Source organism: Bos mutus, chromosome 17 (assembly GCF_027580195.1).
Source record: "Bos mutus isolate GX-2022 chromosome 17, NWIPB_WYAK_1.1, whole genome shotgun sequence".
NCBI classification, from domain to species: domain Eukaryota; kingdom Metazoa; phylum Chordata; class Mammalia; order Artiodactyla; family Bovidae; genus Bos; species Bos mutus.
Genome location: NC_091633.1, coordinates 11,933,229 through 11,957,368, shown reverse-complemented (window position 1 = coordinate 11,957,368; position 24,140 = coordinate 11,933,229). Strand labels below are relative to the sequence as shown.

At 53.9% G+C, this 24,140-nt stretch overlaps 1 protein-coding gene across 4 annotated transcripts in view; it reads left to right on the top strand.

Moving 5' to 3' along the window:
* Positions 1–24,140, top strand: part of RBM19 (RNA binding motif protein 19) — a 120,808-nt gene that overhangs the window by 22,552 nt on the left and 74,116 nt on the right. For all 4 annotated transcript variants that reach the window (XM_070386090.1, XM_070386088.1, XM_070386089.1 and 1 more), the window contains 5 exons: positions 4,319–4,485; positions 5,323–5,383; positions 9,211–9,290; positions 11,141–11,196; positions 14,526–14,642. In XM_070386090.1, coding sequence (XP_070242191.1) covers positions 4,319–4,485; positions 5,323–5,383; positions 9,211–9,290; positions 11,141–11,196; positions 14,526–14,642 — 481 coding nt within the window. The remainder of the gene's footprint in view (positions 1–4,318; positions 4,486–5,322; positions 5,384–9,210; positions 9,291–11,140; positions 11,197–14,525; positions 14,643–24,140) is intronic.

The window sequence follows — 24,140 nt, the reverse complement described above, 5'->3', positions numbered from 1 at the left end:
TGTGCGTCTCTATCTCCCCCTGTGAAAAGTAGGGCCTGGGTCATCCTTGTCCTGTGTCCCGAGCCCCAGCATGGAGTAGAGCTTGGTGACATTGGAGGATTTGTGCTCCATGGTTAGTTCAGCCTCAGCATGTGGCGCCATCTGTGGCCGTCATCGCCATGGCTCCCCTCATGGGTGCCAATTTGCACCCACCCCTTCACCTCCCTCTTTATTTAAAATTAATTAAGCTTTGGCTGTGCTAGGTGGTGGTTGCTGCGCGTGGGCTTTCTCTATTTGGGGCAGATGGGGGCTACTGTTCATTGCGGTGCTCGGGCTTCTCATCGCGGTGGTTTCTCTTGTTGCAGAGCACAGGCTCTAGGGCCTGTGGGCTCAGTAGTTGGGGCTCATGGGCTTAGTTACCCCGAGGCAGTATATGAAATCTTTCCCGATCTGGGATCGAACCCGTGTCCCCTGCATCAGCAGGCAGATTCTTAACCAGGGGACCACCAGGGGAGTCCTCACCTCATTCTTAACTTTGTTGCAAACGCTTGTCACTTTCAGATGTGCATTGTTACGGCTTCACTTCCTGTCTGTCGGACTCCCTCACTAGCCGTCCATCCCACAGGGCGGGCGCTGCTTCTGCGCACTGCTGTACCCCAGCCCTTGGCAAAGCAGCGCCCAGTGTCTGGTGGGAGAGCAGGAAGTGGTTGCTGAGCAAGTCCACGGGCCAAAGCCGCATTTCCTCCCCGCCAGGCCCTGCACTAAGCACTCTGGGTCCTCAGGATTTGAGGCTCATGGCTCCTGGGGAAGTCTCTGTCTTCCTTGTCCTCTCCTAGCCCTGTGACCGGGCAGGCCACCAGCCTTCTCCGAGGCTGTTTCTGCATCTGTACATCGGGCAGGAGGCATTTGTGAGAGTGTGGTGAGAAGCCGCCCGTCCATCACCATTACTCTGACCCGCATCCTGCCTAATTCAGCACCGTCAGCTGAAGCGGATGGTCTCGAATTCAGCCCTGAGCATCAGCCAGATGCCAGCTGCTGAGCTGGGGTGACCAGGATTTCCCCAGAAGCTCCCAGGCTGATCGGGAGACGGGGAGCTTTTAGGGGGTAGCTGAGATGTCACAGTCATAGACGTGGGCCCTGGACGCAGAATGTTCTGGAGCCCTTCAAGGGGAGGCTTTGCCAAAATAGTGTACTCTGGTCAGAAAGTAGAGGACTGCCCCGCCCACCCCCAGAGTGCAGGTGTTGAGCACACCAGACCAGGCCCTGCCTCCTGCGAGGGGCTGCTGTCCAAGGTCCTGCGGCCACTCACACAAAGGCGGCCTTGGCGCAGGGAGGAGGGAGCCTGTAGTTGTGGCAAATACAGGGGATTTGGGGCCAAGAAGTTGTGTGCGCCTGTGCTGATTTGAGGCCCCACTGAGTCCGGCGTCGTCGGCAGGCAGATCCCCACAGAGCTCATCTCCCGGCCTCCGTTCACCCTTTTTTGTTCCCTTTCTTACTCATATCTCATACATGGTCCCTGAGCTGTTCGTTTTCACCCGCTCCTCCCCAACGCCCGCCCTCTACACACTGTCCACGAAGCTCCCCCAGCTCCCCGTCCCCTCGGCCCTGGGGACTCAGCCAGCCCCCAGCCCTGGATTTTCCCAGGCTCCCCAGGAAGGCAAGCAGGAGGGGAATGGATGGAGGAGTTTTTGTTCACTGCCCCCCTCTCCCCTCCCCCTGCCCCCGCCTTCTTTTCTGCAAAGCCCTCCATTCTCTGTACCCGTCTCGAGGGAGGGGGACAGTGTGTTTTATCTCTCCACAACCAAGACCCTCACCTCCAGATAAAGGGCTCCGAGTGGGGGGAGGTCCTGAAAAGCTGCTTGCAACTGATAACAGTCTGTGCTGTCAGCCTTCCGCGCCCAGAGCCGGGAAGGGGAGGGAGCCACCGTAAATTCTGCGGCCCGATTATAATAAAGCCCCATGTGGCGACGCGTGACTGGATTTTACTGTGCCAACCACAGATGGAAGCATACCCCCTCACCCCCGCCTCTCCCAGCCCCCTCCCACCCCACCTTGCTTTCCAAGCCTCCCCCCTGGTCCCCAGCACCCCCACCCCCGGCCCCATCCTGCTCCTGCTTCTTCCCTCTTTTCCTTGATCCTGGTGAGGTTGTTGGCAAGCATCTATGTGGTTCATGATACATCCTTTCTCCTTCCCCATCTTCCTGTCCTCTGCCCACTGGAGGTCAGGGGAGGACGTGCACTTCACAACGACCTCTGGCTTCGTCCTTGGCCATTTGCGCACCTCTCTAGACCTGGGCGTGGGCCACAGCAGGGCCTGGACACCCGGGGAGGAGGAAGCCCTTCCCAGGGACGTGGCTGGCAGAGACACAGTCCCCTGGACTCAGAGCTGTGGCACCCGCCGTTCTCTACAGCCTGCCATGGGCCAGCCTGCTTCTCAGGGCCATCGGCCTTCAGAGTTGGGGATTCACAGCGTCTCCCCCGGCCCACTGTTGTAACTGGCTTCTGTGCATTAACTCTCGTAACCGTGTGACTGCTCTTCCCCTTTTCTGAATGGAAAGAAGGAAACACAGAAAGGTTGAGTGACTTCTACCAAGTCCCACATCTGGAAAGAGCCAGGCTGTGCCCCACAGCCACCAGCTCCAAGGTCTGTGCCCTTAGCCATGAGCCTGCAGCTTCTTGTGAAAGATCCGAGCACCGGTCCATAACTTGGGTCCATCTTCCCACATGGCAGCCGTTGGCTGGTGCCAAGAACAGGCTGCCACTTAAATGGCCGTGAGCTCTCCTGGTTACCATCAATCCCACCAGTCTTTTCTGCAGAAAAAAATTCTTTTCAGTTAGTCTCCCATGAACCTCTCTCCCAACCTGAAGATGCCTGGGGTTTAGGGTTCAGGTGCAGCGACTTCCAGGACTTTCTTCGGGCCCCTCCCATCTATGGTGATGTGTCACTGTGGTCAGCAATGGGATAATGTCCTCATAGTGCCTGGCCCAGCCCATGCACGCAGTGGGGCATCTGATCAGCATCTCTTCCTTTCTCCTTTCATCTCCAAGACATCGGGCACAAGGAGAGCCAGTGGGGCGGGTGTCCTTCAAAGCTGAAGGTCATGGTGTTCTTTCCAATTGAAGTTCTCATTCAGAACCTGGAGTCTTAGCCTCTGCATAGCTTTCTTCCCTGTCATTAACAATACTTTTTTTCCACCCCGCTTTGCTTTGAAAGTTGAGTTTTGAGGACAAATGGCCACCCCACGGAGTCACTTGTTGGATAAATTGTGTGAGTTTCTCGGGTAGGGGAGGGAGCCTTCATGTAGATTTCTTCTTTTTTGTCCTGGAGCGAGAGTCTAGATTCTAGGTTCACCTCCAAGGGAGTGCCAACAGCAGAGGCTGCCCGTTCAACTGATGTGGAATGGCAAAGTCCTCACTGTTGCTGTTTCCATTAGGACTTGAAAGGGTTGTTTCATGACAAAGTGGTTGAAGTTTAATTAGGACTGGCCGGCAGTGGGCTTGCATCAGAAAGGGCCAGGGAGATGGAGATGGCTCTGGTGCTCAGCATGAGGATACAGGGGACGGATATGAAACCCCAGTAGCTCCCTTGGGCTTGAACTATTTGAATGCAAGTGTTCATAAGAGAATGGAGGGTCCCCATTGTGTGCAGGGCTCAGACCTGGGGTGGGGGAGGGAGCCTTGGAGAGGTGGTGATGAACTGCCTTGGAGAATGGCTGAGATGAGGTTTGATTTCCCCGGGGTGGTGGTGGTTGGCGGGGGTGGGGGTCGGTATGGGAGGAGCCTCTAAAATCTGTGGGGGAAGGGTGATTGTCCCCAGACCCTGATCATGAAAGAAACTAGAGAGGTTGACCCAAATAGAGTACATTTCCCAGCAGCATAACTTCTCAGGAGGTTCTGATGCGATTCTCAGCCTCAAGAGGCTTCCACACTCACCACCAGGGCTGACCAGTGGCCCAAGTTGCAGCCATACGCCCACCCTGTAACTCACAACCTCACTCTTGCCCTTCCCTTCCCCTGCAATGCTGTTCCTTCAGACGAATGTTGATTCGTCTAAGTTAGGGCTCCTGGTTTTTGGTCTGTGCTGCATACTTTTTTCTCTTGAAGACAGGAGCAGGATAGTTTCTCCCCTCCCCAACTTTGCCCCCCAAGAGTTGCTAAAACCCAGCATGAGCCAGAGCCTCCAAGTCCTGTCCCTTCCTGACACTGGCCACTCAGAGACAGAACCCTCTTGATCCCCCTTGGTCTAGCAGGTTCTGTGCTTTAGGTCTTGGTGCTTAGGCAGGTAAGACATCATTTAATGGATTTCTTTTGTTGGGGGGGGGGCGGTTGGCCTGTGCAGACGGTGAGACCCCAGAAGGTGAACAGCCGACGGATAGAGCAGCACACGACGCTTCAGCAAAGATGGAGGAGGAGGAGGAAGAAGAGGAGGAGGAAGAGAGCCTTCCCGGGTGCACCCTGTTTATCAAAAATCTCAACTTCGACACCACCGAGGAGACGCTGAAGGGAGTAAGTGACTTCTTGGCCCAGAGGGAATGGGTGGGGGTGGGACTTCCAGTCTGCTGATCTATCCCTGTGGTCCCTGCATCTGTTTCCCACTCCCCACCCCCTCGCCTGGAAGTGAGACCTGCGGCAGCGTGTAGATGAAGAACCTACAGCCACCCGCTTGACTCTTTTGCTAGGCTGTGTGGTGGACATCTCACCCAGAGATTTGAGCCATGGCCAGACCAGTGTGGGGGCTGGGAGGGGCATCCGCGCGCACGTGAGACACAAGAGAGGGCCTGTTGGGGCGTCTGGGGAGGCGTACGTGGTGTGAAAGCTGTAGTCAGAAGACCGGGCCCCTCCCCACATGGTGTCTGCGAGGTTGACATAAACGCCAGGCCAGCGCAGTCTCCTGGCTTGGCAGAGCCAAGCAGGGGCACAGCAGTGAGCACGTCAGGGGCAGCCCTGCCAGGAGATCCTGATGGCCGAGAGTGTTGCATTCATAGGAGGGGGCAGAGGGGAAGACGATGGGGAACTCAGCAGCCTCTGCTTTTACTCTCGTCCTCCGCACGCCTGCGGTGACCTGGGTCCCCTCCAGCTTTCAAGTCAGTGGGCCCAACCTTTTTGACACTAACAACCAAATTTTGTGAAAGACAATTTTCCCATAGACCAGGACAGAGGCCATGGTTTCGGGATAGTTCAAATGCATTTCATTTCTTGGGCATTTTTATTTCTGATCTAATACTGCCGCTGATCTGACTGGAGATACCGGTCCACGGTCTGGAGGTTGGAGACCCCTGTTTCAAGACGCACCTGCACCAGTCGCAGGATTAGCTGGTGACACATGCCGACCTTCTCTTCCAGGTGTTTTCCAAAGTGGGTGCGGTGAAGAGCTGCTCCATTTCCAAGAAGAAGAACAAAGCAGGTATTCCACACGAGAGCTCAGTCAGAGAGAAACAATTGTGAAAGAAATGGTGTTGCTCTGGGTGGGGGGTGAGGGTGCCTCTCGCCCACTGATTCTGAAGGTCTCCTTTCATTTTGGAGCATTGCCAGCCCCACACTCTCCTGTCTGGCTCGTCCAAAATGGTCCTCGTTTCTAGGTGCATGGAGACTCGCGATTTCCAACGGGAGCAGCCATGCACATCAACTTCTCCTGAGTCGAGACCCTTTGCCACCCTGGATTGTCAGGGGTGGTTTCGGAGCAGGGCTGTTAGGGGGCTGGCAGGGTTGACCCTGTTCAGCGGCAGACACCTCTCCATCCTCCCAGCGTCTCTGCGCTCCTGGAGGTTCTTCCCTCCAGGGAGGAGCAGGAACCGACCCACCTTGGGCTTTCCCACTTCCCTCCCAAGACCAACCACTCAGATGTGGAGCACCTGAAACACTCCACTGAGTCATCAGCCACACCCCTCACTGGCCTTGGGGTGCCTCGGCCAGGCAGACACCACCTTCATCCCTCCAGTCCACCTTGGGCATTCTGACGAGTCCCTTGGCCTCTGGTCTATTTTTCTTTTCCAGCCCTGGCTTCCTACAGATGATGGACAGGCCCTCGGCCCTTGCTTTTTTTTTTTTTTTTTGCAGTCACAGAGTCCCTGTCCCTTCAATTTGGGGTATTTGTAGGGATACCATGTGGGTCAGCCCACGACTGTGTCCTAAGAAAAAAATGAGCTAGTGATGAGAGCCCGGGGGGCCTGGCTGGACAGGAGCCCAGCCAGGGGTTCTCCACGTCAGATCGAGACTCAGAGAGGAGGGAGATGGAGCAGTTAGTGGGGTGTGTGGCTGAAGGAGGCAGCAGAGGGCTGTGGTAGCAGGTCGGGAATGTACTGATGGGGCAGAAGATGCTCCTGGAAAGGTAGGTGGATTCCACATCACAGAAGGCTTCCTGCTGGGGAGAGGAGTCTGGGCTTTTTCCCAGAGCCGCCTTGGAGGGTTTGAAGCAGACACGTGGCACAGGCTTTGGGGCATTCCCCTGTATTGGTTTGGGCTGCCATCACAAAGCAGGAACCAGGAACCAGGTGGATTCCATCTCAGAAGTTCACCCTCTGGTTCTGGGAGCCAGAAGTCCAGGATAAAGGTGCAGGCAGGGTTGCTTCGTTCTGAGGGCTGTCAGGGAGGATGTGTTCCAGCCTCCTTGCTCGGCTTGCAGGGGAAGGTCTTCATGTTCACGCGGCATTCTCCCCGTGTACACCTATCCACCCGCTCCCATCACCACTTTTTTTTCTCATAATGACACCAGTCTTAATTGGATTAGGGCTTAGCCTGATGCCACTAAGTCACTTCAGTCATGTCCGACTCTTTGAGACCCCATTGACTGTAGCCCACCAGGCTCCTCTGTCCATGGTATTCTCCAGGGAAAAGTACTGAAGTGGGTTGCCATGCCCTCCACTAGCGTATCTTCCCGACCCAAGGATTGAACCCGCGTCTCTTAGGTCTCTTGCACAGGAGAGTTCTTTACCCCTAGCACCACTTGGGAAGTCTAATGACCTCATCTTTAACTTGGTTATCTCTGTAGGGAACCTGTCTCCAAATAAGGTCGCATTCAGAGAGGCAGAAAGTAGGACCTCAGCATACACATTGGGGGGTCGGGGGATAGGCCACCGTTCAAACCATGACATCCCTGTTCCCGTGAGAACTGCATACATAGTTTAGGCTACAAAGGAAAGGCTACAATGTAAGCATCAGGTGAACAACAAGAAGGCTGTCTTGTGCCGGATCAGGAAAAGAGGTGATCCCTGAAGTCTGGGGCGTGAGTCATGCTGGCAGAGGGGTCGCCCACTCCACCTGCGGCTGTTCCTGCTGGTTTTGGTGTCACTTGGCCCCTCTGGAGCCTGCCTCCCGGCCCCCCAGAACACCCTTCAGCTTTAGAGCAGTTATCTGGTCTTCTGGTGTTGTGAGCAGCTCTCAAAATCTACACTGTCTTTCAAGAGTCTCTGTTTGAGAGCCCTGCTCTCTGGGGCTCATCCATCAGTGTCTGTTACCAGCGAGGGGCTCCAGAGGAACCAGAAAGCTGGCTCAGCTGGGGTCATCAGGGGACAGTTGTAATGAAGGGGGCAAGTGCCTGGACGTGGGCTGGGCTGAGACCCACGGGATGCTGAGGCAGTGGGTCCTGTGGGAGAGCACCCCTCCCCTGCTGAGCTCAGAGGCTGTCGGGGAAGGAGTGTGTGACCAGAGCCGTAGAAGAGGGGCCCCCAGGGACTTTCCTGGGGATGGAGGGCGGGCAGGGGGTGAGACTCCATGCTTCCAGTGCAGGGGGCTGGGGCTCAACCTGGTCAGGGAACGAGATCCCCCATGCTGCAACTAAAGGTCCTACGTGCCGCACCTAAGACTGAATGCAGCCGAATAAAGAAGTACTCAGAAAAGAAGAAGAAGAGCCACCAGCAGAGCCAAGGGTGTGGATTGGTCACTGGTGCTGCCAGAACACACCAGAGCACGGAGACAGTGGAGTGCTTGGAAAGAGCCGGGGCCCTCGACGCGCTCTCCTCCACCCACCCATTTCAAATCGGGGTTTCCCATTGGCTAAACCCGACACGAAACCAGAAGGCCAGGGAGCCCGGGTTGTACTGTCTGTGGCCGTCAGCCTCCCAGGGCAGGAGAAGGGCGGAATGGGTCTGCACAGCGTCAGTGACTTGGGGACGAACTTGACTTCTTGTATTTGCCGTTCGCTCGATGCACTTTTTAAATAGCCTGTGTGCACAGACACCCCTCACCCACCACCCACACCCTTGACCCTGAGAACAGAGTGCGCACAGATCCTCTGACACACAAATACTGGAAGTCCCCACAGGGCGGTGCAGCCCATCAGCCAGCAGTTCCGTCTGAGCCTCCCTGGTGTTGCCCAGAGAGCCATGCACATTTGGGCTGTTTGTGGAATGCCTTCCTGCCTTGGGCCCCCCCTGTTGTGACAACACGTGGTTGTGAGCAGAAATGCTCACACGCAGGGGCATGTGGCAGAGGGGCGGCCTCACAAAGAAGAAATGCAGAGATGAGGACCACTGAGCCAGTGATGATACAGCTTGGAACCTCCTTTGAGCCCATCAGCCTTGAGCCAGCCCTCTTTGAGTGAAGCTGTGAAAAAGAATACAGAATACAGTCAGTAATCGGCATCCCATTTTGTGTCAAAAGGGTGAGCTGTCAAGACAGAGCTTATTCTCATGTCCCCGCAGTTACACGCGTTTACGTACAGGAAGCCAAATTCCCTATAAATGGTTGCACTGTCCCTGGCTCTCTGAACTCGGGACTCACGCCCCAGCAGTAGGGAGCCAGAGAGGATCTCATAACACAGTCACCCCCCCCATCCCAAGCTGATGTCTGAAACCTGGGAACCGGAGGTCCCTGGACGGTCAGGAACACTTGGGAGAGTAAGCCCCTGACACCCTTGACTCTGCTGCGTGTGTCCATTCTGTGTGTGACGTGTGGAAGCAGGGGACTGCCTAGGTAGAGTTTTTTGCTGCTTGGCCCAAAGGCGGTCATCCCTCCCTCTGGAAGACGGGATTCTATCACAAAGCTAATTATCATGTCTATCATCTGTTAATTAATAGTCCACCAGGCCTCAGGTGGCGGCTCTGTAACCGTGTTGGCTGATTCTTCAAGACGACCAGTAATAAATGGCAGACCAGGGGCTGGGGTCTTCCTGGGAACCAAGAGGGGCATGAAGAAATCAGGGGGCCCCTGGGAGCCCTTGAACTTGGTCCGTCCTAGCTTTGTTTTCCTCCCCGCCGGGCACCCTGGTGCGACTCCCAACTCTGTTTCTTTCAGGAGCGCTGCTGTCCATGGGATTTGGGTTTGTGGAATACAGGAAGCCGGAGCAGGCACAGAAAGCTCTCAAGCAGCTCCAGGTAAGCGGGGAGTCTTGGCCGAGGTCTCCCAGAGGCGGCGCTAGGCAGGCGGTGGGGCCGGTGTCCTGTCCAGCCTCTGAGACGGAGCAGGAATGCAGGCAAGCGCACATCTTCTGAGGCCCTAGGCTACAGCGGCCTGAGGCCCTGCAGCTTCCTCCGCTCTCCCAGTCCCTGCGGTGCTCTCATTCACTCTCTTGATCAAGAAGAGCCTGGTTTGTGCCCGGCCTTCAGGAGACCGGTGAGCAGACCTCTGAAGAAGTAACACCAAGACCAGGTCGTGAGAAGGGCTCGGGTTCCCTGGCAGAAAGGGGGCAAGGGGCAGTGTTTGCTTGTGCACCTCCTTCTTTCTGGAGACCCCCTTGCTCCCCGCTGTCACCTGCCACCTGTCCTGCCATGTGGGGTGGTGGCCAGGGTTGGGGCACTGCGGACAGGCTGGGCACTCATGCTTGTGCCTCTTGAATAGCTTCTAAGTGCAGGGAGCATGGAAGGGCCCCACAGGGGTCCAGGATCCCTTTTAAACCAGTATTTGGAACAGCCCATGTCTGTCTAGGCTGGGCAGGCAGAATGAGATGGAGCTGACTAGGGCGGAGTTTACAAGCCAGGGCCTCGCCCCCTGGCTCCTTGTTCTGAGATGTGTGCTGGCTGGACTCTGGGTGGTAAGGGCACCCATACGGGGCCACCTCTCTGGGGAGCCGGACTTCATCATAGGGACCCTCCAGGCAACTGAGTCTGTCCCGGTAGAGCTTGCTGGTCAAGAGAAAGGCCTTAGGGGTTAAAGGAAATGGAACTGGGCGCTTAGCCCGTTTGATAGTTTTTGTAGACAGTTGTGTAGACTTCTGACAACTCTCTCCCTGGCCCAAGGTGACTCCCAACAGAGCTGAATTGGGTTTCGGTGGGGGTTGGGGCGGGGGTGGCCTCTGCTTCTCTGCTCTCCACCTCAGGTGCCCACGGGGCCAGGGTGGCCGTGTAAACTAGCCAGGGGCTGGATCACCCAGAGCAGAATTGGAGTGTCCCCCATCCAAAGGGGCCACGTCTTGGCCTCAGCCAGTTACTGCCTCACGGGCAGGTGGGCCCCAGCCATACCACATCTTCTCTGGTTTTTTGTTTTGTTTGGGGTTTTTTTCAAGAGACAGTGGAAATCCAGCTGTGTCGTTAGATGCCATGTACTCCTCTAAGTGGATTTCAGCTGTGCACGCCCAGTGGTCTGTCTTTTCTCGCCCGTGTAATCCAGAAGTCTCAGATTCCCCCGCACACGGGAGAGTTACATTCTGTGCCTTGCTGTGTGCTGCATGTGGGCATGTTGCCCGCCACCCAGAGCCGTTTCTACAAGGCTGTGTGTGCTGTATTTTACGGGAGATTTAAAGGATTTTCAAGGGTAATTTTGCTAATACACCAGTTTTGCCTAAGGGACCCATGTTAGAGCCTCGCTTTAGAGACATCTCCGCTGTGATTTAGAATTTTTTTTTTTTTTCCAAGAGCCTACAATTCAAACCAAACTCTCTCTTTGGAAACCAGACCGAAGGGGCTTACTTGGCCTGAAAATGCTTATAAACAATGAAAAATTCTGTGCCCCTCGAATGGCTTAAAGGTTAAGGCCATTCTTGGCTCCAAGAGGACTCCGAGGGCTGGGTCTCCATCACCGGCAGCTGCTGCCCACGCTCGGCAGGAGCCACTTCTGGAAGAAACCTTCATTGGTCCTTGACCCCAGCGGGCTTCTCTGCCCTGAAACAGTCAGCGCCCCCTGGTGTTGCCATTCCCCTTGCTCAGCCAGAGCCCGCTCCAGCAAAGGATGGGGCTACAGGCGCATGTTTCTAAGACAGAGGGACAGGCTGTGTTGTCTCCTCTCGCAGGGTCATGTCGTGGACGGCCACAAGCTGGAAGTGAGGATCTCGGAACGAGCCACCAAGTGAGTCTCCACCTCCGCACCCCCTGGCCCTTCCCTTGGATCTGAACCTGTCCCTTTAGCCCTGATGCCGGTGCCTCAGAGGGCGTCTCACGGCCCTTTAACATCCTCCCCGACCCGACCCCTCTCACCTCTGGGGCCCCTTCCTGATCAAGGGGGTGCCCCACATGCCAGCTTCGATGCCCTTTCCCTGGTGAACTGGGATGGTGCCAGTCCCCAGAGTAGATACGTAATACACATTCATTACAACAGAAGGAATACAGGCCAGAGAAGCAAGCAAAGCTGGCTTGTTCTTGCTGGTATCAGTGAGCCAAGGTAGAGTCAGCTGCGAATTGTTGGCACTTTGATGAACCAAAAGCAGCAGTTAAGACCTAGACGTCTTATTCTTTCCGTCTTTACGGGGCTTTCTTTCTTGGAGCCAGACAACAGTGCCCAGAGAGCCTCTGCTTAATTCGAAAAGAGGTTCAGTAGGCGTCAGAGATGGAAGCAGACCACTGCACTCAAAGACCAGTTACGTGAGCTAGTGGAGGTCTTCTCGGGGTTTAGTGTTGTCCTTGTGTCTTCACCCGCTCGCACATCCTCGTTGAACTCATACACCAGGAGTGCTTTGAACAGCGGCCAGCACGTAGGGATCAGACGTTCTCGTCGTTGTCCTTGTCAGAGCCACCCGCCCCACCTCACTGTTGTCATTGAGCAGATTGGTTGCTGGTGAGCTCACCTGAAGCTGCTGCTGTTTCTTCCTTCTCTGTCTGTTTTTCTAATGCTACCTGTGAAGCCTGCCTAGGCCACATCTGGTGGTCTCGATCCAACCTGGTCCATGCCATGCTGAGCATCTTCAGCCAGAAGCAGGCTTGGTGCGGGAGCCCCCAGAAGCTAACAGAGGTTCCTGAGCCATGACTTAAGAGTGAGAGTCCAAGCTTTGAGCCCCGCAGCTTTGGGTTCTAATCCAGGGGGCTCCATGGCCTTGGGTAGGTGACTTTGCCCATCATGTAAAATGTGAGAACCGGAGATTGTGCACAAAGCATTTAGCACATGCCCTGCACATGATCACTCAGCTAGTGGTGCTGGTCTTTTCTTCTCAGTCCCCTGACTCCAGGGAGTCAGGCTGAAGTCATCTTACAGGTTCTCAACTCCTAGGCCGTGTTTAGTCTTTCTTTCATTCAACCAAAAATTACAGAAAGTCTGCTGGGAACCAGACAGTCTTCTCAGGAGCTGGGGAGGGAGAATCCTTGGGTTTCTGAAGTGGTGCTGTTTGATAGACCCTTCTGCAGGGGTGGGAACATCCTATGATGCTCTCTGCACTGTCGCTACGCATGGCGTTTGAGCGCTTGGGACATGACAGGTACCGCTCTGTTAGTTACCTGTCACACTATACCTGAGTATCCCCAAACTTGACAGATTAAAACAATAAACGTTTATTATTATCGCATAGCTTCTGAAGTTGAGGAATTCAGGAACACCTTAGCTAGGAAGTTCTGCCTTGGGGTCTCTTAGGAGGTCACAGGCAAGATGCTGGGCAGGGCTGCAGTCTCATCCGAGGGCTCAACTGAGGTTGACGGTTTTGCTTCCAAAGTGATGCCCTCACACGGCTGTTGCCAGGAGGCCTCAGTTCCTCACCACATTGGTCTCTTCCCTAGGCCTGCACGAGTGTCCTCACGGCACAGCAGTGGTTTAGCTCCAGAGCAGGTGATCCAGGAGAGAACAGGGAAGACGTGGCAGTGTCTTGCAGTGTCTCTTATGACCTGGTTTCACAGGAGAGCAGGAGGGGCATAAATACCAAGAGGCAGGGGCCGTTGGGGACCACCTTGGAGGTTGGATGACCCAGCAGCTGAGGAGTTGAATGTCTTAATTTTGTGTCATGTTAATTGCGATTTAATTGCTTGCCACATGCGGCTGGTGGCTACTGTGTTGAACAGCACAGCCCTAGAAGACAGACAGCAGAGAGACACACGACTAAATGTGTAAAGGGACTTAAGACTCCGTGCTCCCAATGTAGAGGGCCCCGGTTCAATCCCCAGTCAGGGAACTAGATTCCACTTGCCACAGCTAAAGATCCCATGTGCTGCAACCAAAAACCCTGCATGCCGTGAGGAAGATAGAAAATCCCTTGTGCTGCGGCTAAGGCCTGGCTCAGCCAAGTAAAAATAAATGAAGTTTAAAAACCAAAAACCCCCAAGTGAATTTTTTTGACAGTAACGAGTGCCAGGAAGAAAAACAGCCAGGGGGTGGGAGTGGGTTGCTGTTTCAGTGGTGATGGGGAGGAGGTGACGGTGGATCAGACTTCAGATGAGTCAGAACAAGTCATTTTAATACCAGCTGCTGTGTATGGAGGGCTTGCCCTGTGCTGGGCACAGTGCAGAGTGTTTCGACACATCTTTCTCTCATTAAAACCTCAAACAATCCGACAAGGTTGGACGGTTATTAGGCCTGTGATACAGCCAAGAAAACTGAGACCCAGAGAGGCCAAGTGATAACTTGCTCAGGATCACACAAATTCTAAGTGGCCACGAGACTCTGACACTCAGATGGTTAACTCATGCCCCTGCTCGCCACCCTCCCCTGCTGCCACGGAGCGGAAGGTCTCCCTGGAAGAGCAGGGGGACAGGGTCCAGGTGGCCTTGAGCCTCAGGTGGAAAGTTTCCTCTCGCAGCCCTGGCCTGCCTCCGTGGTTAGAAGCTGCTTCAGGCCCCTCGTAGCTCAGTTGATAAAGAATCCGCCTGCAGTGCAGGAAACCCGAGTTCGATTCCTGAGCGCAGAAGATTCCCTGGAGAAGGAAATGGCAACCCACTCTAGTATTCTTGCTTGGAAAATCCCATAGACAGAGGAGCCTGGCAGGCTACAGTCCATGGGGTCGCAAGAGTCGGACACGACTTAACGACTAAACCACCACCACCACCGGGCCCCTGTATGCTGTGCTTCCGATCAGTGATGAAATGTCTCTAGCAAGACCTGGGGAGCAGCCAGAGCCTCTCTGGGCACCTGCAAAGATACGGAGGAGACTGGGTTTGGGGTGAAACTGCCCCAGCTGCCCCCATCAGAGTTCATGAGTGCCTGCTAGTCCCAGATGAAGGGCAGCAGACACCCCCTGGGTGGGATGTGTCACCTGGACATCCACAGCTGCAGCGGAGACGAGAATTAGGCTGCATGCCACCCAGGGAGCCCTCCTTCCCTTCCCCTTCCTCTCAGCTGCGTCCACACTGACTCTGTGAGTCCCTCACCTGAGCAGAGGAGGAAAGCATCAGGGCTGGTGGTGGGGGTGGTGGTGGAGTCAGCGGAGGGCAGCAGCTGTGCCGAGGTCCCAAATAACCCGAAGCCTTCCCCTGACCCACCAGGCCAGCCCTGACATCGGCCCGGAAGAAACAAGCGCCCAGAAAGCAGACAACCTCCAAGATCCTGGTGCGGAACATCCCCTTCCAGGCTGACAGCCGCGAGATCCGAGAGCTCTTCAGGTGAGAGGCAGGGCTGTGCTGGGTGGGAGCCGGCTGGGCCTTCGGGTCCTTGATGGTGAGCTGAAGGCCATCACAGTGGCCTCTCAAAGGTCATGTTCTCGCCACCAATGATGTGTCTCCCTTAATCTCAAACACTGCTGTCTCAGAGCACTGGGCAGAAAGGTGTGCAAATGGGATGATCAGTTTTTCTCTATCCACACTGGTGACCTACAGGAGGGGCAGGAACCAGGCAGACTGAAGCCCAGCTCCTCCCTCGATGGGCCCGAAATCCTGCCGCCCAAGTCACCCTTTGGTTTAAGCAGGCAGTCTGCTGCCGTCTCTGTACATGTGAATCACCTGGTGACTTTGATAAACACACCTTTGCTCAGACTCCGCCCCCAGAAAGTTACATTCCTTCCCTTGGGGGTGGAACCCAGACATTGGTCTTGGGATCAGAGTGCCCCAGGGGATTCCAATATCCTGCCGGGGTTGGGGACCCCTGGTCTACATTGCTGTCTGTGGAAATCCCCTTTTGAAATGAGGGGAGATCGCGTGCCTACATTATGTAGTCCATCGCCAGCTGCTAACACAGGAATCAGAACTCAGAGGTCTCTCAGAGGCCAGGCAGGAAACAGCCTGGGAGAGCTGGCAGGTGGGGACTGACGGGCTGAAGGCCAGCGGCAATCTAGGTGTCTCAGGTGCTTCTCTTAGGTTTAGAGAAACTGGCAATCTGGATCCTTGGGGAGAATAAGTTGGCAACTAAAAACGCACTTTCTAAAAACAGCGCTTGTGGGACAAAGTCTATGCGTGGGCCAGATAGAGCCTGGGGCCACAGGTTTGCAGCCCTGTGCTGGAACATTGCACCAGTTGGTTCAGGTAAGTTAGCTACCACCTAGTACCAAGCCCTGGATGAAGTGTCTTTAGGGAAAGGGCCTAAGGGGGAAACGTTTAAAGCAAGCGCGCTCTCCAGGTGTGTGCCACGCAGCACAGCGAAGAAGCCACTAAGCTCTCAGAACCTAAGGGCAGGTGGTGTTGGCCCCAGCCTAGCAGACCATGGGAGCCTGGCTGCAAACTTGGAGTGTTCTGGGAACCTGTAGCCCCTTGGCCTGCACGTGGCGGGTGGGGTGGGGGGCATTTAGGATTCTGCGTGTTAGACCTTGTTTGTTGATCCCGCGTTTGTCCAGTTCTCGAACAAGGATCGGGAGAGCCAAGTCCCCGTTAGGGTTACCCATTAGCTTCTTGCCAGGTAAGCTGTGGATGGAAGATAGAAGTCCTAGATTTTGGAGACTAGAAAGGATGTATCATCGTTGTGTGAAATCTACTCTCTTTGCTCTTAGCGGTTTAAAGAATGGGAAGCCACTTGAGGGATTTCCTTTAAAAACTCCTGTCCTCCTTCCCACAATCTAAATCACACACTGGCGTGCCGTTCGTTAACAGACGTGGTCAGCACGGTGCCGATGCAAAGATGCTAGCCCTGTCGGTTTCTGAGTAGTAGGGTCTTAGTTATAATTTCTGGTAAGGTGGAGTCACAATGTGGGGGCTGTTTTCCATCTCCCGATATCTGGGGAGACAAGTCAAGAAGAGTGAGCTTGCCATCCCAAGAAGGTACGTACCCTGAGCCTCTCGTGGCTGCTGGTTTCAACGAGCTCCTGCTTTTTGAGGAGTCCAGTTTAAAGAACTGCCAGATCAAACCAGGATTGTACGTGTGGATGGAGAATCGCAACTCGCCGAAATGACAGCTTCGCTTGGTTTTGCAGTCTGAGAATGACACTGATCCAGGGAAACAAAAGACCGAGATGGAGAAGGAAAAGCACTGTCTGGTCTCGCATTTTATGTTTGTTTTGAGAAGACAGGGAATTAGTGTCCCTCCCCGAACGTCATTACGCGTGGCATCTCTTCTTCCTGCCATTCCCGGCAGTAGTTTTCATCAGCCCCTGAAAACCCAGAGCCTTCTTGGAGCCTGGCTTTGTTGTGTGTCCCGGCTGGGAGTTTGAGACCATTCCGAGCGTGGGCAGCAGGGGGCGCTGTGAGTCTTCTCAGAGAGACAAGCTGGGCCAGAAAACCAGACCCAGTTTCAGACAAAGCCAGCAGCCCTCAAGGGTCAGAGGCAGGGGAAGATGTCAAGGTTCAGGGGAACCAGTCCAGTCCATTTTGATGGGCAAGTTTTGTGGGGTTATCCTACCAGGCGTGACCACAGCTCACTGCGTGTTGGGCTCCACACCATGCTTTCCTGTGCTGTATCTTTTTTTTTAAGCAGCAGAGCAGCGCTGCAAAGGAGGGGTGCTGTTATCCCTTCTGTACCCAGAGGGACGCTGGAGACCTGGAGAGATGAGGTTTCCAGCCCAGGACCACACGACTGAGCTGGAAGTGGGGTGTCCTTGGTCTGACCCAGAGCCCTGGCTTGGAACTGCACCTCTCTGGGCCTTGAACCATGAACTGCACCTCCCTAATCCTTCTCTTGGGTCTTGAAGAAGTTACCGTCCCCAGATCATTTTAGTAGAACTGCCATCCCGTGAGGGTGTGTCGTTTGTGCCAGGCACTGCGCTAGTTGCTGGGCACAGAGCCATGTCAGGAGAGATGGGCTCCTGTTCATGAAGGACCAGGGAAGAAAGTGACTGTGACAGACAGTGACACACTCAAGGGGTGCGAGCTGGAGTGCAGGGCCGTGGGAGAGTGTAGCCTGGTTCTTGAGACCACCTGTTGAGAGGCAGCAGCTCCCCCCTGGGGGGACCCTGCCCGTGAGCTGGGGGCAGCAGCTTCTCGGCTGAGGCAGTGTTGGCCTGGGCCTTCCTGGAGACCGCCAGCCTTCCATCTGGGCTTCACTGCACCGGACCCCAGCCTCTGAAACCCAGCCTGACGGGTGCCCAAAGACCCTGCAGATCCACGCCTCCACAGGATTGTCCTCTGGGCCAATTCAAGGCTCACCCTTTAGAAAAGTCAGGGAGGTGGGACCTCCCTCGTGGTTCAGTGGTTAGGACTTCCCCTTCCAGTGCAGAGGGGTGTGGTTCAATCAGGGAGCTGAGATGCCACATGCCTCAAGGCCTAAAAACCAGAAGATAAACAGCAGAAGCAATATTGTAACAAGTTCAATAGAGATTTTAAAAATGGTTCACATCAAAAAAAAACACAAAAACTAAAAAGTAAATGGAGTAGCACTTCCCAGCTCCCTCCCTGTTGCCCCCTTTCTGGACCTCAGTTTCCCCCGGCATGAAATAGCAGTCCTCATACTGCTGGTAACGTGTGCTGTGAATTTTGATAACGATGCCAGAGTAATAATCACTAGTGTCTATCCCTATCACGAAGCAGACTTTTGGAGCCCAACCTCCACACCAGGCACTGCAGAGTGCTTGTCGTCATTGTCTCCAGAAGAGAAACCAGCTCCGGAGCCCAGAATCCTACCGCTGCGTCGTCAAGACGGCTCGGGCTGGCACCCGGCTCCCTCACCACGTGGTTGCCTCAAGGGCTGTTAAAAGGATTAAGTGAGATTATGCATGTGGGGCACTTAATACAGCGCCGGGTACGGAGCGGGTAGTTAATCAGTGTTCGCTGTGGTTATTAAACAGCACAAAGCCAGTGGCTTCGGGCTGGGAACCCCGGGCAGGGCTGACTAAAGACAGAGCCTGTGTCTTTGACAGCAGTGCCGAATCCTTGGAAGTTTTCTGGAGTATGTCCATTTTAAAAAACTTGTATTTATTTTATTTTTGACTGCGCCAGGGCTTCGTTGCTGCACAGGCGTTTCTCTAATTGTGGAGAGCCAGGGCCTCTTCTCGAGTTGCAGTGCGCGGGCTCCTCGCTGTGGTGGCTTTTCTTGTGGAGCGTGAGCTCCAGGCCACGTGGGCTCAGCAGCTGCGGGTTCTGGGCTCTAGCACACCGGGTCCAAGGCCACGCGGGCTCAGCAGCTGCGGGTTCTGGGCTCTAGCACGCCGGGTCCATAGTCGTGGCCCATGGGCTTCGTTGCTCTGTGGCACGTGAGTCGCTGCCGAACCAGGGATCGAACCCCTGTCTCCTGTCAAGCGGGCGTCCCCGCTGCTCTCTGGGTTGGCTCTGGGGTTGGTCTGTGGTTCACTGTGGAGGCCACAGGCCCCTGGTGCATGGATGGTTCCCAGTAAATGTGTGCTGAGCACCTGGATTTAACTGCAAAGCCTTCCTCTGTGGGATCTGATAAAGACAGGGCGTGAGACATGGAGAGGTTAAGGAGTTTGCCCAGGGTCACACAGCTCTGCAGCGGCACAGCAGGGTGGCTCTCACTCTAGACGCCCCTTCCCTCACCTCCCCTGAGGTCAGGATGTCAGGTGGCAGAAACGCAGCCACCTCGGGCAGGCTGAGCCTTCAGCCCCAGGCTGCAGATGGACACTTTTTCATCCGAGCAGGTTTCTTCCGCTTCCTCAGAGGTGCGAACCGCCTGCCAGGGGTGTGAATGGGTGAGCTCACAACAGGTGTCTAGAGGCCTTAATTACTCGGCTTGCGTCTCCCATCCCCAGCACACCTGTTGTGCCCGCTTTGTGGATGGCGTCCATCCGTCCCCGGCCCCCTCTCCTCCTCATTTCCTTTTGCAGTGACACGGTGACCACGACCAGGACCGTGGAGGGAAGGCCAAACGCAGCTGGCCTGCCGAGTTCCTCTCTCGCGCTCCCCCCTACAACCCGCGTCTCCCCTCACCCAAGGGCGGGGTCACTGCCGGTTTAACTCCTGGTGGTCCGCAGTACTTTTCCAGAAGCTTTGAGCCCTGTTATCTGCTCTCCACAGACTCCCTGGAAGACGCCTGGGGCCACTTCCCCTTCACCAGGGAGAAGCCCTGCAAAAAACAGCTCAGGTCGTTCGAGAGAGCCAGCCTGGACCAGTCCTGAAGGCGGCGGGGTCAGGGGTTGAGGGGGAGAGAAAACCCTCAGCCAGGTTCTGAAGGGGTGGGGTGAGGAGGGCACAGCTGTCCCCAGGTCCCCCCTCCACCCACCCCTGTCATCTGCCAAGTGCCACCCCCGCAGAGCGACCCTGAAAAGAAGGCTCTGCATCCACTGATCAGACCTGGCCATGCTCATTCATGGTTTTGTCCACGGCTGCTCTCACCTGTAGCAGCGTCAGAGTTGGGTGGTTATGACCAAAACAAGATCCACAAGGTTATGGAATACTGACAGTCCACCCCTTCATGGGGAAAGTTTGCTGAGCCCCGGACTAAAGGAGATCGTGGGGCCTGCAAGGAGACGGGGCATGCCCTAAGGGGCTTTGTTTCTGTCTTCTAGTTTTAATTGTACACAGAAAGTAGTTTTTTCTTCCCCCTCTTATAAAAAAGAAAAATGTGACAGGTAATGCTAGGGCCCCGCTGACCCCTCTGAAGACAGGATGTGAGGTCTCAGCTCAAGGAATTGCCCTGTCCATTTCTGCAAACTGCACCCAGGCCATTTTTTCCATCAGAGTATCTCTGCTCCTCCAACGTTGCTGAGTTTTTTTGTTTGTTTGTGTGCTTGCTTTGTTATAGGACCGTTTTTTTATGAGCAGTTTTTGGTTTACAGCCAAATCGAGAGGAAGGTTTAGACGTTTCCCACGTGCCCCTGGCCCCACCTATATGTACACGGCCTCCCGAACTAGCAGCGTCCCTACCAGAGTGGGACATTTGGACTCAGTGACTGTGTGGTCTGCGGTGTTTTGTCTTTTTTGAATAACAAATGCTCCTGGGAACATTCTTGTGTATGTCAGTAGCCATGTGCGTGTTTTTCTGTAGGGTGTACCCATAGGAGTGCAGTTGCCGGGTCATGGGTGAGCATATGTCAGCTTCAGTAAACATTACTGAGATGCTTTCCAAATCAGTTCTATCAGTTTCCACTTGCAGTTGCCCACTGACCTCGCCAACACTTGGTAGTGTCTGTCTTTCTCTTTTTAGGCATATCTGGTGCGTATATAGTAGCATCATCCCATGATTTTAACTTGTGCTTCCCTGATGGCTAAGGAAATCAAATCCCTTTTCATACTTTATGGTGATTTGATCATGTTATTGTTCAGTCGCTAAGTCACGTCTGATTCTGTGACCCCGTGGACTGCAGCACACCAGGCTTCCCTGCCCTTCAGCATCTCCCAGAGTTTGCTCACACTCATGTCCATCAACTCGGTGACACCATCCAACCATCTCATCCTCTGCCTCCCTTTTCTCCTGCCTTGAATCTTTCCCAGCATCAGAGTCTTTTCCTGTGAGTTGGCTCTTCACTTCAGGTGGCCAAAGTATTGGAACTCCAGCTTGAATATACCCTTGTGGAATGTCTATTCAAATCTTTTGCTCATTTTTTAAAAATTGGGTTGTCTGATTTTTTTTATTATTAATTTTCTTAGTTACCTTTTACATAATTATGCACATTCTGGATTCCAGTCCTTTGGTGGATGTAGGATTGCATGCCCTTCCTCTCCCATTCTGTGGGTAGCTTAGCGGTGTCCTTGGATGAACTGAGTTTCTTAATTTTAAACATTGTCAATTTGTCATTTCTTCCCTTTCTTGGTTAGAACTTTCTGGGTCCTGTTTAAGAAATTGGTGCCTCCTCCAAGCTCATAAAGACGGTCTCCTATGTTTTCCTCTGAAATCTTTGACCCTTCGTAGTTATGCAATCCATCTGGAATTGATTTTTGTGTATGGCGTGAGGTAGAGATCAAGGGACATTTTTCCCCCACATGGATATTCAGTCGGCCCAGCATCATTTATTGCAAAGGCCATTCTTTCCCCTGTGCTCTGCAGTATTGATTTTGTCATAAATCAGGTGACCGCGTATGTGAGGGGCTGTTTCTGGACTCTCTAATCTGTTCCACGGGTCTATTTGTCTCCCCTTTGCCAATACCCCCAGTCTTAATTACTGTGGCTTTGTAATAGCTTGCTCTGCGGTGTCTTTGTTCCTCGTGACGGCCTCGGCTGTTCTCGGCCCCCGTGCTCTTTGGGTCTGTGTGTTTTATTCCTCAGCAGCTGGAGGTTCTGAGCAGAGGGAGTGGTGGGATCTGACATATCTGTGAATGATCTTGTAAGGAGACTCGAGAGGTTTCTGTAGTCCCCTCGGCTAGAGGTGACAGTGGCCGGGACCAGGTGTCAGCCGTGGAAGTGGGGTGCCAGATGTGTATGGGGGTGCATTTTCAGAGTCCTGCTAATGGCTTTAATGAGGACTGCGATGCAAACGGGAATCAAGGATGACCCCTGAATTTAAGTCCTAAGCAACGAACTGGATGGTCCGGGGGCAGGGCAGTCCAAGGGAGGATGAGCCCCACTCTGCACACCCACCGCCTCCTCGCCCGTGATCCAGCACACATAACAGGGGCCAGAGAGCGCGGCTCAGTTGGCCTGTCCACTGGTGTGCTTGTGTTTGGGGGTTCGGGGCCACCCGTTAGCTGCGTGATGTCAGCTGCGGCAGCGGCATCGCTGTGTCAATGTCCCTCACCGGCATGCTCTCTGCCGTGAGAGGGAGGGCTGTTGACAACAGTCGGGTGTTTGCACGGCCTTTACCAGCAGGCCCTACCGGGGCCTGAAGTGCCTTTGTGCTCACGATTTCATCTGTTCCTTCCCCCCGCAAGCCTGGGGAATGGCCGCTGATGAGGCAGATGGCCATGCGGCCATAAAACCCCAAGCAAGCGGCAGAGTCAGATCTGTGCTCCCAGTCATTCTCTTTCTCTGCTGCCTTTCCCGTTACAGAGTCGGGGACAGAGACACTCCTTGTCCCATGCGCTCCTCTCATTCGCTCAGTCGTGTCCCACTCTTTTCGACCCCATGGACTATAGGCCGCCAGGCTCCTCTCCATGGGATTTCCCAGGGAAGAATACTGGAGTGGGTTACCATTTCCTTCCCCAGGGGATCTTCCCAACCCAGAGATTAAACCCTCATCTCCTGCATTGGCAGGTGGGTTCTTTATCACTGAGCCACCAAGGAAGCCCCCATGTATCCATGTAGCTTATATCTATTAAGTCCTTATACTATGCCCATGATTTTCCATGTCCGTGATGCTTGTCAAGGCCTGTCTACAAATACTTAACATGTGCTCACTGCAAGCTGGGTACTGTGCCCATTTCATTCAAAGAGCCTGCTTCTGTCCCTGGGATCACTACATTCTAAGGACATGATGGGCCCACCTGGGAAGGTGATTACAGTTATGAGGCATAACAACAACAACAAAAACACAAAGGTATCTTCTTTCACTGAGGGACTGTCCCAGAGACAGAATGCAGGAGTCCCTGCCTGACCTCTTTTTATTTTGAAAGAGATCCAGGGTTCTGAGTGGACTCCACAATCCAGCTGTAGAACACAGCTCAACACCCTTACATGGTCCAATCCCAGAGGTCCCACCCAGCCCAGCCTATGGGGTGACCACATCTCAGCTCCAGCTTTTAATGCAAGGGCCCCATGGTATAGAGGAGAGAGGCATGAACTAACCAGGCTGTAACTGATTAGAGGAGACCTCAGGGCAAGACTCTCAGCAGATGTTACTGGGCATCTTATTTCTGCTCAGGGGAAAACCAAGCAAATACATACACCTGTCACCATGGCTAAAAGAACAAAATAAGAGTAATACAAAAGGCCAATGAGGATGCAGAGAAACTGAATCAAACACATTGCTGTTGAGATGTAAAATGGTCCAGCTATCCTGGAAAAGTGTGTGGACAGTTTTAGACAAATGAAACAGACACTTATCACACGACTCAGCAACTGCACTCTTGAGCATCTGTACCAGAGAAATGGAAATGTGTGTTCATACAGAAACCTACATGGAAGACTCCCATGGTGGTCCAGTGCTTATGAATTCACACTTTCACTGCCAAGGGCCCGGGTTCAATCCCTGATCAGGGAACTAAAATCCCACAAGCCACACAGCACCGCCAAAAAAGAAAAAAGTTTACACATGTCTAACCACTGATGAGTGGATAAACCAAATGTAGTCTGTCTCCACACTGAAATGTTACTCTGCCATAAATAGGAATGAAGTACTGTTGGCTTCTATACCATGGGCGAACCTCAAAAACAATATGTTAAGTGAAAGAAGCCAGACACAGAAGACCCCACATTACATGATTTCATTTATATGCAAAGTCCAGAAGAGGCAAACCGAGAAAGGAAGTAAATTAACGGTGGTTTAGGGATGGGGTAGAAATTGTGGGTGACGGCTAAGGGATGTGAAAGCTGATGAAATTTTCTAAAATGGCTGCAGTGATGGTTGCACAACTCTGAACACACTAAAAGCTGTGGAATTGTACACTTTGGGCGAATTGTGTGGTATGTGAATTGCATCTCGATAAGCTGTACTCTTGCCTGGAAAATCCCATGGACAGAGGAGCCTGGTAGGCTGCAGTCCATGGGGTTGCTGAGAGTTGGGCACGACTGAGCAACTTCCCTTTCACTTTTCACTTTCATGCATTGGAGAAGGAAATGGCAACCCACTCCAGTGTTCTTGCCTGGAGAATCCCAGGGACAGAGGAGCCTAGTGGGTTGCTGTGTGTGGGGTCGCACAGACTTGGACACGACTGAAGCAACTTAGCAGCAGTATCAGCAAGCTGTTGGAAGGAAGG